We start from the raw sequence: 17,563 nt of genomic DNA on the forward strand, positions 1-17,563 counted from the left end.
TCAGTGGTGAAGTAGTATGCCAAAGGATCTAGCATGGCATTGACGCAGGCTAAAACCAGGCTGTAATGGAGGGCTGTGCATAGCGAGGGTACATAGTTTATGTACAACAGCCCCAAAATGAGATGGTAGGGAAGGAAGCATACCAGGAAGATCACCAGATTGACAGTGATCATCCTCCGGATCTTCCGGCTGTCAATCACATCCGTTTGTGCCACTGTGCTGCGGTTAATGGCCCTGACCAGGAACCAGGAGCATGTCATCATGGTGGTGAGTGGAATCCCAAAGCCTATAGTGAGTGTGGTGAACACAGCCACAGGCTGGGTGGCATAGACTGGGTCGCTCATGAAACACAACGTTTGATTGTTGCCTGGCTTTTTTTTTAGGTAGATAGGCAAACTGGCTCCCACGGTCAGCATCCAGACACCCAGGCACACCAACGATGCCTTTTTGCGCCCCTCCTTGACACGGGATGACATGGGATAGCAGACAGCCATGCAGCGATCAAAGCTCATACACGTCAGAAGAAAGATGCTCCCGTACATGTTGACCAGTAGAACTACGCCAAGGCCCTCACAGAGGTTCTGAGATAGCCCTGAGAACCCCAAGTAATAGTAGATCCTCACAGGAAGAGTGGAGATGAGTAACAGGTCAGCCACAGCCAGATTTGTCATGTAGACCATGGTATGAGAACGTAACTTGGTTTGGCAGAAGACCACCAGGGCAATAACATTGAGGGTCAGGCCAGCCACAAAGACCAATGAATAAGTCCCTACAAAAACCAGGTCCTTATGGTCAGTGACATTCTGGGATTTGTTTGAACCCATGGCTTTCCCCTGTAATAACATAATAATATTAGAGAGAGAGAGATGGGGGAGAGGTCATTTAACAATAATTAAATAATAATTTACAAAACACAAAAACAAAATCATGAAGAGTTTTCAGTACATTTTCAGGTCTTGATGCACACAAATCTCATAACTTAAGCAAGAAACCATCTAGACAGTAAGATATGTGCCTTTTTGGCTAAGATTGCCTACTGACTTTTGTTTAAAAGAGGTGTCTCTAAAAGCAGAAGGTAATATTAAGAATAGTATCTGAAATGCTTTAATTGATTCGCTCTAGTGCCTGACATTTATAAACACCTTAACTCCTTTAACAAACATATAAATGACAACACAAACATTTTGGTGACCTTTTCAAGCTACATTGTGTTCAAACCCACACATTTGGCAGATGCAGACTAGAACTGAAATTCTAATGTTGATCACACCCAGATACCACTCTGGGCGGCCCAGTAACTGGAGCTGCATTTAAAATGCTGACAGGATCAAAAGTGAGTTTTCTGTGGTTTGTGGTAAGGGTCTCAGTTCTGAACTTAGTATACCGAACAGTCCTCCAGCATTAAGCAACATGCAGAGGAGGAAAAACCTTGTTTGCTTTAGTTTTGACTCTGATCTGAGCATGACTTTGCACAGAATGTTTGAAATGTCCCTCTCTCAGCTAATTGTCAATTTATATTTACTCTCAGAATGCACATCATCATTTTTTAATTTACTCCCTATACAAGTGTTGTTGCTTTTGAAACATCTGTTCAAGATACAAGAAATAAAATCTAAATTAATTTGACTACTACAGGTGATAACTAATGGGCCAGGATCGATATAGGTTTTTTTATTTTTTTTGTACAAAGTTGTACAAAGGACTTATAGCTTTTTTTTTTTACTGTTTTGGACATTGTTGGGGGCACGGTATCAGGTACATATACATGTGTACGTATATATGTGTGTATATATACAAACACGTATACATAGGAGATGCATCTTTTTAAACACATAGTGTTAGTGTTAAAAAGATGCATCTGCACATTTAAAGAAATGTTTGGTAACAAAATCAGTGAGCAAAAAGAAACCCAGGAGTACACCTGAAAATGAGTTTAAGCTTGCAAATGATTCTTTTTTATTGCTTTTTTTTTTTTTTTACAAAAATGATGGTACCTTACTTAAATTGTGATCTTTTTTCAATTTCAATGCAAGCTGCCTGAGCATTTAAATGTAGCCCTGCTAATATGTACACATACTCACATTAAAGTACACTGGTACTACATAGAATATAATTACTCTAAAATACACAAGAAAGAGGCCGTTCCTTGTGCACAAAAAAACTTATTTTCCTTGCTAAACCGCTACCTCTTCGCCTGCAGATGGCAACCTAACCAGACCACCCCTCCAAAACTAGCCTTTTCCTTTTTTCCATTTCAGCTGAGCCCACAGCTGCAGTATTCGCTAAGAGATCCCTAAACCCTGGGAAGGTTATTCTGACCAGCCTAGTTTCAGGATTTCACTGCAGAGACACGACGGTGGAGGTTTATCGGGATGATGACATCATCACTGAAGAAGACGGCCTTTTGTCCTCTGGGATCAGACCAAACGGGGATGGGACCTGCCAGCTGAGAAAGAGTTTGGAGATCTCTAACAGCATTGAAGCATCATATAGCTGTGAAGTCCAGTTCAGAAGTCTTAAGCAACGGGTCAAATGGGGTAAAACTGCTCACTGTGACCTGTTTCCATTGATGCTGACTTGCAGGACCAGATGAAATTATTAGTGCTGTGGGAACAAAATCGTGACCCCTATAAAAGAGTGTGGCATGAACCGTCAGTGTGGCTGTCAGACTATAATATTGCTGCTTTTTGCCTTTGCAGATGGGAAGATATGGGGCCAGGCTGAACCAAAGCAAGACTATGACACTGGACATTACTACTGGTTTCTTATGGTGCTACCTGTGTTGGCCATTGGTTTACTATTTGGGGTTTCCATTTTCATACTGAGACGCAAATGCTGCAAACAGGTGAGAAACAGGAGAAATTCACCTTGGATTTAAGTCCCTGAAGGAGCACTCTTAGCATCTTATCTTGTCTCTTACATTGAGGAGTACCTTGTAATAATTGTATACATTTATATCAGTTCTAATTACCATAAAAATGACCATAAATGATATGTGCAGTAAGAGGAGAGGAGGCTGATGGGAATTCAACATTGCAAATTCTGTTATTTATTTACTGACCAGACAAGTAAGGAAAACTAATTCTGAAAACACAATTTCTCAGTGCAATATAGAAGGCCCCATTTGCAAAGATACTGCTGGTGCTAAACTAGTTTTTTTGTGATGGTTAAGCATAAATGCCCACATGCTGAATCCTAAAGGGTTATGTTCACTTTCTTTACATTGTAGGCTGCACCAAAAATAAATACAAATGGAGCAGACCAATTTTTCGATGCACCAGAGGAACCCAGATCAGCAGCTTAATCAGGATTCAAGGGAGAAAATCAACACCAGCCATCCAACACATGCAGCAGATCTTTTGAATTGACTGCAAATTTAGCAATCCTACTGTATAAATGATGCAATGTAAATGCTGTGTAAATAATTGCGTAAATAGTTGTGCAGGTTGCTCTGGATAAGAGCGCCTGCTAAAATGGCTGTAATGTAGTGTTCTTCCTCCTATTTTGACTTACGTTAGGTCAGAATAATGTTCACTGTGTGAACCGAACTGTGTCATTGGCTATAAATAACTGTACGAAATGAGTATTGTACCTTATCGAACCTGTGTTCTGTAGCTGTTGCAATGACCATCCTATGCACTCTTGTATGTCACTTTGGATAAAAGCATCTGCCAAATAAATGTAATGTAATGTAAAGTGGCTCTTAGAGAGGGTACCATAACTAAAATACCCCAGGGTTCTCCCCTAAGAGTGTAACTGAGGCAGTGCAGTGCAGCCCTCTGTTCCCTCACTGAAGTCTAATTACAGTTAGTCAGCTGGCCGATGACACTGCTATATTTCTTCAAAATAAATTCCACATTATAATAAATTGATAAATGCTTTTTATCTTTTTTACTCTGTCAGCTTTGAATGTCACGGTTGTGTATTTTGTATTTTGTATGTTAAAATAAAAATGATTCAATATAAGGTGCCCTCGTGTAAGTTCAAATGTCATTGTGTTGATCTGAGACCTCAACATTGGTCATCCTTGAGAGTTTGGTTAAGTATGTTGCTATCATATGTCCTTATATTCATTCTCAAGCTGTAAAGAGAAAGCTTTAATAGCATTTACATGCTGAGACCCATGTTGACCAAGCGTGGTAACACAATGAGTTTTAGGTCTGGTTACATCTTATGGGTCCTTGTTCTACTTATGAAATCAATTTGCCAAATCCTAAAATATCATGAGAAGGAGGTCTTATGAGTTTTCAAGTTCTGGTCACCTTGACTGCCAGACCTGAAGGCTATTACCCATCAAAGCTTTTCTGTTTGTGAGATTTAGGCGCATAGTACTATTACCAGAATTGTCTAAATGTGTATCTGTGTCCTTTCCTCCACATACTTCAGGGTAGGAGACGTGTGGTAGTTGGGGGGCGTGGAGGAACGGAGGTCAGGAGTGAAGAGTAATGGGATGCACCCCAGGTGAGCGGCGGACCAGGTGAGCAGCAGTTCACCGGTCGTCTGTAGAGGCCTGATGGTAGAAGCAGGGAGGCCAGTCACAAGAGTGTTCAGAAGATGTGTGAACCCCTTAGGGAAATGTAACATAATGCTAAATACTGAAATTATGTGCCTTTTTGTTTTTTAGGAAAATGCATACACGCATACACACATATCGCAATGACAGGAGCAAATTTGAATAGTTCCCAAAATATTGGCATATTCTGACAACTTGATAATATATTCCATTTTCCCACTATACTGCAGTGTGTTCCATTTTTGTATGGGACCATGGTACTAACCTGTCTCCTGGCTCTCCTTTGCTTCAAACTTCAAACTTCTCTCCAGGTGATATACACAGATGTAATCTATGTAGTTCTTAATTTCCAAGGTGATGTCCTGGTCCCTATTCCACTTCCTTGTAATGGGGACAGCAGATCCTGCTGAAGCCTCCCACTGAATCCTGCTGAGGCTGAAGGACAGGAAGTCTTCTCCATTCCATCCGTACTGAGCAAAGGCCCTCGTACGACTTACAGAGTCAGAGTTTCTCTCGATCTCACAGCCAAACCTCCCCTGCAGGACGGCAGCACCTGAAACACATGGATGTACATGATGCAGTGATTATACCTGCATGCACTGCATGGCCTTTACTTGGAACTTTAAATATGATTTGGCAGAAAATAGGTATGGCAGAATTATTTAGAGCTCAAATAAAGGCCCTCACTTACCAGACATGTTAAGTACTGTGTCATTTTTTAAGATGTTAGTTCTGCCTCTGTTCCAGTGCTCCATATTAAGGCGTTTGACAGACTTGCACAGAGAATGGCCTCTTCCTTCACGCATACAATTTCTACGGGGCACACTTCTGAACATCTCGTAATTATACTGATTTGCAAATGCAAGCTGCTTTCCAATGATGACCGGCAACTGACGCCATTTCTTCCTGTCAACCAGTGACAGTTGACGTTAAAGTTACACCAGCAGCGGAACATTGCGCACAGAGCCCGAGAGAGCGAGAACGAGCGAGCGAGAGAGAGAGATGGGCCCACTGAAGAGCCACCTCAGCCAGCTAGTCTTGAGGCTTAGTTCACTAACCACCCCAAACACAATGCAGACTCAATACAGCTCTTCACAATTAGAGTCAACCAAATTATAGCAAAACATAAAGAAAACTACATCACCTATTGCGACACAAAAACAAAAATACAAAGCAAATTAGAGTGCTATCTGGCCCTACAAAGAGTACGCTGTGGCAGATTACCTGACCACAGTGAAAGAAACAAAAACAAGGAAAACATTGAGAAAATATAGACTCAGGGATCACAACCTGGCCATTGAGACCAGCAGGCACCAGCAGACCTGGCTGCCCAGAGAGGACAGGTTGTGCTCACTGTGTGATATTCAGGAGTTGGAGACAGAGCTTCATTTCCTCACAAGATGTGGAAAATACAGTGCATCAAGAAAACAGTACTTCTTTAAATTAAAAGAAATCTGCCCTCAATTTGAAGCACTATCAGAGGTTAGAAGCTGCCATTCCTCTTAGGAGAGAAGAGAGAATGTGTGGCTTTGGCTGCACAATACATTGCCACTTGCCACAAACTGAGGGACAGGGAGTAACAAGAAGACATAAGAAATGACACAATCTCATTTTTAAAATAATTTTTAAAAAATTTTATTTATTAATTTATTTTTATTTATTTATTTTTTAAATACTTTTCTTTATTATTGTTAAATGTTATATTCATATGTTTCTGTTTGTTCCACTCATGCTTTGGCAACATGTATATATATATATATATACGTCATGCCAATAAAGCTTATTTGAATTGAACTGAGAGAGAGAGAGAGAGAGAGAGAGAGATGAGATTAAAACCCTTTTATTGGGACATTGTTTAACCACAGAAATTACTGTACTTCAAAATAAAAATAATATACAAGCAACATAAAGAGAAAAACCAATTAACAAACTAACCACAGGCAGAAAAGAGAGAAATAGTTAGAGAAAAGAGGGATAGAGAGAGAGAGAGACAGCGAGAGAGAGAGAAGAGAAACATATACACTTCCATTTTCTTATATTAAAAAAACATCCAAACTCCATCAGCAAAAAAAATTAAAAGAAAATAATAAAAATTCAAAGGATCAAAAACCAAGATTAAGCCCCCCTTCCTCATCCACATGACATAGCACCCTATTTACTCCCCACAAGTGCTCAAAAAGCTGTTTGTTTCCCACAAGTGTATAGTAGGAGAACTCTACGCAAAGCCTTGCTGCTATCAGTCCACACATGATTTTCGCTGTGTCTATTGATCCTTCCCCAATTCTTTTGTTTTTCCTACTCATCCAAGTTGCTAACTTAGCCTGCCCAAAAATATAATTTAGCAGACACACCCTCCTCTTCTCTAAAACTATGTACCTTGGCCCTCCTATGTACAGCTCCCTAGAAAAAACCATGCCTATCCCTGTGCACCACTGCCTCACTATCCCTAGCATGCCAGCTAGCCTATCGCACTCAAAGAAGAGGTGCTCCACACTTTCTACCTCCCCACAGAATAAACAAGTCTCCTCCACTGTTGGATCAAGATGTGCAATGTGTCTGTTTGTAGCGATGGCCCCATGGACAAGCCTCCACTGCAGATCCGCAGTACGCTTTTCTATGGGAGGCTTATACAGGGAGCGCCAACACCCTCTCAGGTAAGAACCTGGTCCCAAATCCCCTGGCCACCCCGATGGCTTCACCTTCCTCAGAGTGGCTTGGTGATGGACCTTTACTGCTGCCAGATACAGAGCTTTTTTACTGATCCGTTCAAAATTTCCCAGCTGAGGTGTGCTAAGACATAGTATGGAGTTATCTGCATCCTGCTGACGATCAACAGCTGCAGTTACAGCTAAAGCTGGAAACCCCATCTCCTCTTCCACGTCTGGCCAGCCATCTTGCTTGAGTCTCTGAATTTCCATCCGAAACGGGCCAGGAAGTGAAGCACGGACCCTCTCTACAACTTGCTCTACCAAGCGTACTGACCGGGTATCAATCCTTCTGGCAAGCTCATGTACCGTCCTCCAGTCTCCTCTGTCCATGAGAACAACCACCGCCATTTAGACAACTTAGCAACAACCTTGTCCAACATCCCTTCCCAGTTCTTCTTCTGAAAATCTGTAGTCCCTAAAAAAACTCCTAGACACTTTAGCCCCAGACACTTTAGACACTTTTTTCCCACCTAAGCATCCCTGGCAGACTGGGTAATGACCCTGTCCTCCACCCCCCCAGCTGTAAGGCCTCACTCTTTTCCCAGTTAACTTTTGCCGATGAGTCATTCTCATACAGCTTTAGGCTGTCCACCGAAATCTCCACATCGCTCTGTGTCTTAATAAGGACATTTATGTCATCAGCATATGCTGAAACGCTCACTGGTGCGTCCCCTGGTAGCTCTGGTAAAGACAGTCCTGTTAGTCTACCCCTAAGCCTACATAACAAAGGTTCAATGGCTAAACTGTAGAGCTGTCCAGAAATTGGGCAGCCCTGTCTGATTCCCCTCCTCATTATTACAGGCCTACTTAAACCACCCCCCACTTTGACCATACACGAAGCTCCACTATATAGCAGCTTTACCCAAGAAATAAAAAGCTCCCCAAAACCAAACGCCTTGAGTGTGGAAAACAAATACTGGTGATTGACACGATCAAAAGCTTTTTCCTGGTCCAAGGAAATTATGCCAATATCTAGACCATACAGTTTACACACATCCATTGCATCACGCATCTTAAACAGGTTGTCCATAATGGATCGTCCAGGAATACAATAAGACTGATCCTGATGGATCAGTTTTGCTAATGATTCCTTGAGTCTATTTGCCAAAACCTTGGAGAGCACCTTGTAGTCGCTTGACAGGAGTGCGACAGGCCTCCAGTTTTTAATTAAGGCTAAGTCCCCTTTTTTTGGCAAAAGAGAGAGAGCTGCTCGTTGAAAAGACACTGGTAGTGCCCCTTCCTGTAGACAATCCAGCATCACTTCTCGTAGATCCGCTCCTAGTATATCCCAGAAGCGCTTGTAGAAATCCATGGACAGCCCATCGATGCCTGGTAACCGACCAGAAGCCAGCTGCCCAACTGCTTTGGTACTCTTCCAGGCTGAGCTCAGAGTCCAGCGCAGCCTGCTCCTCAGTACCCAGCTGAGGAAGCCCCTGGAGAAGCTCTTTAGTACATTGCTGGTTACAGTCCTCCTCCCCATAGAGGGCAGTATAAAAATCTACAGCATGCTGCCTCATTTGGCCTGGGTCTGTGGTCACCCTCCCATCAGGAAGGCGAAGACAGATCATCCGCTTCCTCTGTGCCCCTGATTTCTCTAAGTTAAAAAAGAAAGAACTAGGGGCGTCCATGTCTTTTATGTTTGTGACCCGGGCTCTCACTAATGCTCCCTTTACTCTTTCTTGCAACAAGGTACTCAACTCCTGTCGTTTCTGTTGCAAAAGGTCCCTCCTACCAGAATTATCTTCCTCAATCAAGCAACTCTCCATATTCTTAATGTCCTGTTCAAGATCCTGCACTGCTCCTTTAATAATTGCTGTAGAATGTGATGTGTACTGTTGACAAAAAATTCTAATTTGAGCTTTCCCCACCTCCCACCATTGACCTAGTGAAACAAATTCCCCTTTCCTTCTTCTCCAGCACTCCCAAAGAAATTCAAATTTTTCACAAAAGGCCCTATCTTGTATTAGCTTGTTGTTAAAATGCCAATATGATGTAGCCTTCACAGTCTGGGACAGACAGATATCCACTGTTACAAGATGATGGTCAGTAAAAGTAACAGGGTAGATAAAACTCTTAAATAGTCTTGAAATAAAATTTTGAGAGATATAGATCCTATCAAGCCTGGCTGCACTAACTCTACCATCAGCTATCCTCACCCAGGTATATTGCCTTGTGGTAGGGTGCTTAAGTCTCCATGCGTCAGCGTGTGACCACACAAACGTGTGACCAGGCTAGAGAGGCAGGAGGACGACTGTAAATGAGGCTCCTCGCTGGTCCTGTCCACAGTAAAATCTATAGTGCAGTTCCAGTCCCCTCCTATGATAATGCACTCATTCTGACTGCACTGTGCTAAAACTTCCCTCAGCTTCTTAAAAACAGCTAATCTCTCTGAGCCCTGATTGGGAGCATAAATGTTAATAAAGCAGAAAAAACTGCCCTCTATTTCGGCCCTAACTAAAATAACCCGGCCCTTAACTAATTCAGTGGTGGATTTAATAACTGTCCCTAGTTCAGGAGAAAAACAAACAGACTCCTGCACTGAAATTAGTGCCATGACTTAAAACATACTGCCCTCCCCACCATAAACCCCAGTCTACCTCATTCCCAATATCACTATGGGTCTCCTGGAGGAAGACTACGTCTAATTTCTTTTGCGACACTGTTTCATAAACTAAAGCCCTTTTCTGTCTTTCCCTTCCACCATTAATATTTAAAGGATAAAAGATAGTGAAGCCAGAAAAATGGACAGTAATAGGCATCCAGAGAAAGAAAACACCCTGTGATTAAAAATCATTATTTAAACTTTATTTTGATTTGGCCTGCCTTTTCCTTGCACCAGTCACTTTTTTCCTCAGTGATGTGACGTGTTTTCTGAGCCTAAAACGTTTTTTCTCATCTAGAAGGTCACATCCCACCTTTTTCCTTAAGGCAGCACATGACCTAATAAATTTGTCCGTATCAGGGAAGTGGTCCTCTACCTGAACCTTTTTTCCGAAAGTCTCGTTAAGAAAATTGTTTATCTGTTCGATCGAATACAGATCACTACCCTGCGATGAATCAGATTCTGAATCTTCGTCCATCTGTTCCAACTCGCTATTTGCTCGGCTTTCTACTACGGGCGTCTTTGACACGCCCCCCTCCTCCCTAGACTCCACCTGACTGGACTCAGCCTGACTGCCTCCCGTTTCCACAGAAACCTCCGCCGCCGCTGCATCCGATTCCTCTATTTCACCACTTGGCCCTGCAGTTGTGTCCAACCCCATGGCCGAATTAACCGCAGCCTCATTTTGTTCATTCTCCGGCTGTTGTTGTTGTGAATTCGCTTCCTGATCGTGAACTAAGGAAGTCTGTACTCCCGCCTGCATAGACAGTCCGTCACTTACCTCCCCAGCTGCAACGCTAGGACCTGAGGTACTTTCTGCAGCATTCCCCTGAGTTTTATTTTTGTAATGCGGGCAAGCGAAACGCTTATGTCCCACATCCCCACACTCAAAGCATTTCATGCTCCCTGAACTTGCGTACACCATGTGGTTGCTATATATATACTTGTACATAACAGCATAACAGCAACCACACCATCACCACCACAAACTCCCAGCATGCAGCAGAGAGAGAGAGAGGGAAGAGAGAAATTTTTGTCTGTGGTTTTTCAGAACTATTACAGAGATGTGTTTACAGTACCATAAAAGGGCTTTTTATGGTTGGTTGGTGGAGAGAGAGAGAGAGAGAGGGAGAGAGAGTAGAGTGTGGAGTAGAAGCATTGGTTTGACAGAATGTGTAAGGACTGACAAACCTTGGTGTTGAAGATAGGATGCAGCTAGATCAAACTGGGTAAAACTAGATCAAACTGGGTAAAACGAGATCAAACCTTCAGGGTGAGTGAATGGATCTGTGTGGATGAGGGTCTGCCAACCAGACCTTGATGTCATAATGATGTCACCTACAACAACGCCCACACCTATTTCATTCGGTCTATGGTCCACACTTCAAAGAATCTCCCAAGTTCTCTCTTGAACTTCGTCTGGCTCGTGAGACTCTAACCAGTCTATAGCTCCTACTCTCGCTGTAACAGCGTGGTGTAAATATTTCACATGGCTATTCATTGATAACTAATGGACCAGGATGGATATAGTCTTTCTAAGTGGTTTTGTAAAATGTTTTGCATTTATAGCTTTTCACTGTTTTGGACATTGTTTGGGGGCACGGTATCAGGTACGTATTGACGCTTTCATCTTTGCCTTTCGAAATAAGTAAAATTTCGACTTTTCTTTTTATTGTTATTAGCTAAAACACAATATGCATTGGTTTGATTGCGTTACGTGCTTTGCTGGTGCAGATGCTTATTGTCTAGCAGATAATGTAGTCTAGGTTTTCCGCTTAGGCTACTCGCACTTCGGTAATTTTGGTCGGTCGTGTCTCATGTGGTTACGCAGTCAGGGCAATTTCACAGACATTTTTTTCACGACCTATTTTTATTTTTTTATATGGTCTATGGACTTCACTGATAAGCTGGCTTTGAGCAAAACCAGTTTGTGAAGCAAATAGAAGTAAGCATGTGCCGCTTACTTCTACGTAAAACTTTCCCGATGGTATTATTCTGAAACTCTGTTAATGATCGTTACGTTTTCAGATTGTAAAAATATGTAGCCTAATGTGTACATTTTAATAAATAGTTTCCCAAGACTTTTACCAAGTTACCTCTGAGGCGTCTCCCATTTCCGGTTATCTTAAGAGCCACCAAAACAATGGCAGCGACGAAGAGCTTTTTTGTTTTGTAGCGTTCCCCTGTGTACCAATTCGAAAAAGAATTTATTTGCCCTTTCACAGCTTTCCCACAGATTTACTCCAAAATAAGAAAAAAACTTGCTAGGCAGCATGACTGTCATAATGTTGCAAACTAACATAAACTAACTCATTACGATAGCTAGCTAGTTAGCTACTGCTTTGTGAATAAGATTAGACTCGATATTAAACTTTTCTCCTCACATACATTATATAAACTCCTCAAAAAAGAATTTATAGCCCTTTTCTAGTTTAGACCGCTTAAAGTTCACTGACAATTCAGTCTTAAACCTGAGAGGCAGTAATGCCCTTGAGTAGTGTCTTGCCTGCCAAAAACCCAGAGAAGATGATTTGGAGCGGAGCAGTAGCTGAGCAGCAGCCAACTACACACGTGTGTGTCTCGTGAGGAAGTCTCCTCATTGGAGAGATTCTCGGCTGTCTCGCTACTTGTCGCATGTCGCTCCTGAAAGATGAGTATACTTTGTATGGTGCCACTCTAATGTGTTGTGATTGGTAGGTCTATTTATCTTTTAAATTAAACTTTAAACACAGGAATGTAAGACACTGTAATGTTGGTAATTAAAGTAGATATGGGTAGTGTGTAGTGGAGACAAAAATGGTAAATTAATGCTATTCTGACGCGTGCGTGCGTGTGTGCTCGTACTTCATGCCACCCCTGCATAAGGCAGTGCTCCACTTGGGCCACCCCAGTCAAGTCTTGGGCCACACGCCACTGCGCTCTATGCTCCACTACCAACACGTCCTCCACGTCTCCTTGGTTTTCTACACGTTGGCTCTTTTGCCCACAACATGCACAATGGAGGGTGTTACGCTCTCTCCAGTTCTGAAGTACGCTCTCTAAGCTACCGTACCGAGTGTTAATACGGTTAATACCCGTCTCTTTTCCTCCCGAATTGTGTGCAGGAAAGGGAGGAACCGAGATAGTGTGAGAGTTGACTGTGACCCCGTACGCACACTACCGTAGGTTAAATGATTAGCATTCATTACATTTATTTCGTTTTTGAGATTGTTTGATCCACTATGTCAGGTACGAATCGACGTTTTCATCTGATCTATTTTAGTTTTACTTTCAGTTTGGGTAGACTACAGCGGTGGTGGTAACTAAAGCCGCGTTTCCACCGCAGGAACTTTACCCCGGAACTAGGAACCTTTTGAGGAACTCAGTGCGTTTCCACCGCAGGAACTAGGGTCTAAAAAAAAATTTATTTTACCCCCCAAAAAGTTCCTGTTTGGGGGGTAGTACTTTCCAAAAGTACAGGAACCTTTTGGGTGGAGCTTGCAGCGCTGAATATTTCTGATTAGTCGAGTACTTGCAGCATTTTTTTGTTTGTTTTTAGTCGCCATGTTTAAAAATATGCAGCCGCAAACCAATTTATTTTCATAACTTCAAATCAAACTTGTATGTTATATGCGGCGCAGTAGCCTAGTTTTGGTTATAGCTTGCCAACGTCTTGGAATTATAATGTGTTCTTTTCTTGCTTTTGTATTCGTTTTATAATTTTTTTATAAAGCATTCCTTTTGGGACGGCATATTACGTACCAAAACATTCAAACGGATTAATTCGGTTTCTGAATATTTTCTTCCGGATTTTCTTTGTTAGCCCGTTGTAATTGACTCAAAACTTTTGATATTGTTATGTGAGGTATGCGGTAGTTCTGCGTAATTCACATTGGTGATACAGAAAAAGGAAACTGGAAATCACCTTCCGCACTTTTTGTCAGGGTAAAATAACAGGTTAATTCTAGTAATCGTCCCTTTAGCTTTTTCAGACTGCCGTAATTTTACTCTGCCATTTTTCAATTCCACAAAAAGACGAGGAAGACTATGGACTAATTTATGGTGCAGGGTTCGCATCTGGAGGGCACACTTCACTGCTCGGCTAGCAGTAACTTCGAAGGAAAGCAAATGGTGGCTGTACCACTACCAATTTAAATTTTCACGCAAGTCCGAGTTTTCGTTCTATTCTTGTCATTTTGCGATTTGCGATATGGAATTGACGATGAGAAAGTAATCAAACAGCAAATTGTTTACAACGTGTGCATGTTTTCTGCTGTTGTTGCCAGTTATACATATAAATGTGAATGCATTTGGTCGCTTCGGATGTCAAGACATGAAAGTGAATGTTCGCATAAACATAATGAATGTGTTTGAGAGGATATATAAAACAGTTACAACCTGACTATTGGCCTGTTCTATCCTATTTGTTGCATAACAACGGTCCAAGTTCAACTACCAACAACAGTTTTGCTCGACAACAGTAAAATAAGCCCAAACGGCTGCAGAAGAATATTTCAATTCCAGGTGATTAAATCGATAAAAAAAATACAAAAGTAACCATATATAATCATTGTTGGTAACCCGTTGTATATAAGTGGAATAAACCCCTCTTTATTCTAATAACCGGGCTGTCCCGGTTATTAGAAAATAATGTAGGCTACTTCGGTGGTAGTATGGGGTTACAGAAGAAATCATAGGACAGATGGACCACCGAACTAAAAGGTTCCTTCAGCCCATGGTTGTCTGCGTTTCCACCGCGGTCTAAAGTCCCTCGAAGATTAGGCAAATTAGCCCACTGACGTATGAAAAAGCGACGTTGTCGTCGGTCCATCTGTCCTATGACTTCTTCTGTAACCCCATACTACCACCGAAGTAGCCTACATGTACTTCGTCACTGTACAAGTAGGATATTCGCGACTTTGCACTTGTGCTGAGTATAAACAATATTAGCAGCTTTCACTTTCTACTCCACTACATCGATTAAAAAAAAAAGTCTCAGTCTACATTTCTATTGACAACACACTAGTTACATTTCGTACGGTTGGTCGTCAGCCGGTTTTTCTCGGTATTGGACCGAGGTGAAGTTGGTTTCAAGTTGGATATTCAACATATTCGGACACCCAGTCTCGCCGACCCTTTCCCGCTTTGTCCCGGGGTTTAGAGACACAATGCAACGGTCTTTACAACCTTGGATGTTCAGACATTCAGACAGATATTCAGACCCCCGGACTCCCAGTCTCGTATCGATGGTGGAATGACCTCCCTGTGGAGGTCAGAACAGCTGAGACTATGACCCATTTCAAACGACGACTGAAGACCCACCTCTTCAGGCTGCACCTCTCCCTATCCCTCCCTTCCCCCCTGTAAATGACTAAACTTAGGGTTGTAACTAGGCAGCTGTTTCATAGGTGACTTAGTTGATGCGCCTGTCTTAACGACTACTTGTATTTTTATTTATTTTTATTTTTCCATAGATTGCGTTGTTGCCGTTCTCGTTGTTAGTGTTAATCAGTTTAACCATCAGGGTCCAAGTTGAACTATGCAGTTGTTCCCTGTACTTGGACCGGTACTTCTCTCTAGGGGTTTCGTCATACTTGTTCCTGGTTATGGTTATACACTGTTGTACGTCGCTCTGGATAAGAGCGTCTGCCAAATGCCTGTAATGTAATGTATCGTTTTATATCCCCGACTGTTCCCTACTTTCCGCTTAGCCAATGCAAGTGGTTAGGGACCGTCAACAAGGTTACAAATTCTTTCAATTTCAATAGCTCCTAGACAAAAGGACCTGGATACTTCAAACCACTTTTCAATTGTTCACAAACAATAGACATAGGTTGCACAGCCTTTGCTTTGTCCATTTTCTTTTCATGCTATTTTATATGAATTTTTCAAAGTTTGGAAATTCAATAGTTTTTTGGTCACATGACCTACACACCCCAAATCACTAAAATATGTCAGTGTGGTGTCTAGGGGGCGCAGTAGTAACTGGATGATTTCCTCAGATGTAACACTTCTCCAAGGCAGTTATGTTGACCAGCACACGGGGGTTCCCAAATTTTTACTGGGCCAAAAAACCAGAAATTTTTTACTTCCCAAAAAGGAAAGCGGGGCAAAGTTTTTACTATTTCATGTAATGTCATCAGTAATACCAAAACCTTAAAAATGTAAGTCTGTGTTTTAAAAAAAATATATATATATTTTTTTTTTTGCAGTTGCCAGAGGGTCAAAATGTTCTGTCCTGGATCAGGGATGCTTTGGGTCGAACATCATATTTGGTACTTTGTGACATCTGTCTTTCCTTGTGTCTCTGTCTTCCAGTTAGTCACTCCCTTCTGGGTACCTACACTGCAGTGAATTCTGATGAGTTCACTTGTGTCCTGTGGCTCGATGGGGAAGCAGTCGACTCCTACAGTAGCAATGGCATGGACAGCGTGCCCTGTAGAAACTGGATGCGTGAAGGAAGAGGCCGTTATCTGTGGAAGTCTGTCAAACGCCTTAGTATGGTGCAATGGGACAGAGGCAGAACTGACATCTTAAAAAATGACATAGGACTTAACATGTCTGGTAAGGGCGTGCCAAATACTAGCTATTTGTAAATTATTATTTAAAAAACAATCTGCCATACCTCTGTTTAAAGTTCCAAGAGACCACCATGCAGTACATGGAGGTAACCACCCATAATACATTTTATTATGGTGCTGTACTGTGGTACTTGTGCCATGGTACAACTATGCTACATGTACCATTGTATTTTGACAGTATCACGGCACGTTGTATAATAGTTGTACCATGGTATGTACCTCTGAATGGTACATCCATTGTACTATGGTACATAGCATTTTACTACCATATGTGTACTACAGTGCACTATGGTACATAAACGTTCAATGGTACATCCTGTGGAACTTCCATAGTGTGTACCGTAGTATATTATGGGACATTCATTTTCACCAGTACGTACTATAGTGCACTATGGTACATATTATGGTACTACTGTAGTGTACTATGGTACATAACTAGTACTACCATAGCGTGCACCATAATGCACTATGATATATTAAATATTAGTGTACCGTGGTATATCATGGTAAAATTTCTTATGATCTCAGCGTTGTGTACATCCATGTGTTTCAGGTGCTGCTGTCCTGCAGGGGAGGTTTGGCTGTGAGATCGAGAGAAACCCTGACTCTGGTGTAAGACCTACGAGGGCCTTTGCTCAGTACGGATGGAATGGAGAAGACTTCCTGTCCTTCAGCCTCAGCAGGCTTCAGTGGGAGGCTTCAACAGGATCTGCTGTCCCCATTGAGAGGATGTGGAACAGGGACCAGGGCATCATGAAGGAAACTAAGAACTACATGGAGGACACCTGTGTGATGCATCTGAAGGACAGTTTGTCTTTTGAAGCAGAGGAGAGCAAGGAGACCCGTAAGTACCAAGATCCCAAAGAAAATGGAGCACACTGCAGTATATTGGAAACAATGTAATATATGTGACAAGATGTCAGAATTTCACAATATATGGGGAACTATTAAAATTATTGCTGCTTTCATTGCTATATATTCACACACAAACACTATAGTGCTACTTGAAAGTTTGTGAACCCTATACGGATGGTCATTATTTTATTTTGTAAACCATTTCCATTTCTTAGTGTTAAAAAAGATGCATCCCCATCCCCTATGTATTTTACACTTAAGCTTCCAAATAATGTTTTTTTTCCTTGCTTTTTAAAAAGAAAGGATGGTACCTCATTTAAAATGT

General features: G+C 41.9%; 3 protein-coding genes and 2 long non-coding RNA genes across 13 annotated transcripts in view; 2 read left to right on the forward strand and 3 right to left on the reverse strand.

The window, feature by feature from the left end:
- The window catches only part of LOC135258184 (zinc-alpha-2-glycoprotein-like), a 35,632-nt gene that overhangs the window by 9,852 nt on the left and 8,217 nt on the right, over positions 1-17,563 (reverse strand). Inside the window, exons 1-2 of one of the 2 annotated variants that reach the window (XM_064341483.1) lie at positions 5,205-5,356; positions 4,779-5,066 (exon numbers count right to left, since the gene is read on the reverse strand). The exons of the other annotated variant lie outside the window; for it this stretch is intronic. Of the exons in view, the coding sequence (XP_064197553.1) occupies positions 4,779-5,066; positions 5,205-5,349 (433 nt within the window). The 5' untranslated portion in view covers positions 5,350-5,356. Of the gene's footprint in view, positions 1-4,778; positions 5,067-5,204; positions 5,357-17,563 lie in introns of those variants that run through there. 2 annotated transcript variants of the gene reach the window in all.
- LOC135258183 (major histocompatibility complex class I-related gene protein-like) overlaps positions 1-17,563 on the forward strand; it is a 40,449-nt gene that overhangs the window by 6,729 nt on the left and 16,157 nt on the right. For 2 of the 8 annotated variants that reach the window (XM_064341476.1, XM_064341480.1), the window contains exons 1-3: positions 11,221-11,433; positions 16,121-16,366; positions 16,937-17,227. In XM_064341476.1, coding sequence (XP_064197546.1) covers positions 11,334-11,433; positions 16,121-16,366; positions 16,937-17,227 — 637 coding nt within the window. In that variant the 5' untranslated portion in view covers positions 11,221-11,333. Of the gene's footprint in view, positions 1-11,219; positions 11,434-13,029; positions 13,052-16,120; positions 16,367-16,936; positions 17,228-17,563 lie in introns of those variants that run through there. The other 6 variants (XM_064341475.1, XM_064341474.1, XM_064341481.1 and 3 more) reach the window with 5 other exon arrangements.
- LOC135257905 (lysophosphatidic acid receptor 4-like) lies at positions 6-1,631 on the reverse strand (the record flags this gene model as incomplete). The annotated part of the gene is made up of 1 exon (XM_064341118.1): positions 6-1,631. A coding segment is annotated over exon 1 (840 nt), but the record flags the coding sequence as incomplete, so codon positions are not given.
- LOC135258185 (uncharacterized) lies at positions 1,794-3,970 on the forward strand. The gene is made up of 3 exons (XR_010330897.1): positions 1,794-2,537; positions 2,700-2,845; positions 3,230-3,970. It is a non-coding gene; the product is annotated as an uncharacterized LOC135258185 (long non-coding RNA).
- On the reverse strand, positions 11,256-11,850 carry LOC135258186 (uncharacterized). Its single transcript, XR_010330898.1, has 2 exons — positions 11,724-11,850; positions 11,256-11,687 (listed from the first exon to the last, which is right to left on the reverse strand). It is a non-coding gene; the product is annotated as an uncharacterized LOC135258186 (long non-coding RNA).

Source organism: Anguilla rostrata, chromosome 6, assembly GCF_018555375.3.
Source record: "Anguilla rostrata isolate EN2019 chromosome 6, ASM1855537v3, whole genome shotgun sequence".
Taxonomy (NCBI): domain Eukaryota; kingdom Metazoa; phylum Chordata; class Actinopteri; order Anguilliformes; family Anguillidae; genus Anguilla; species Anguilla rostrata.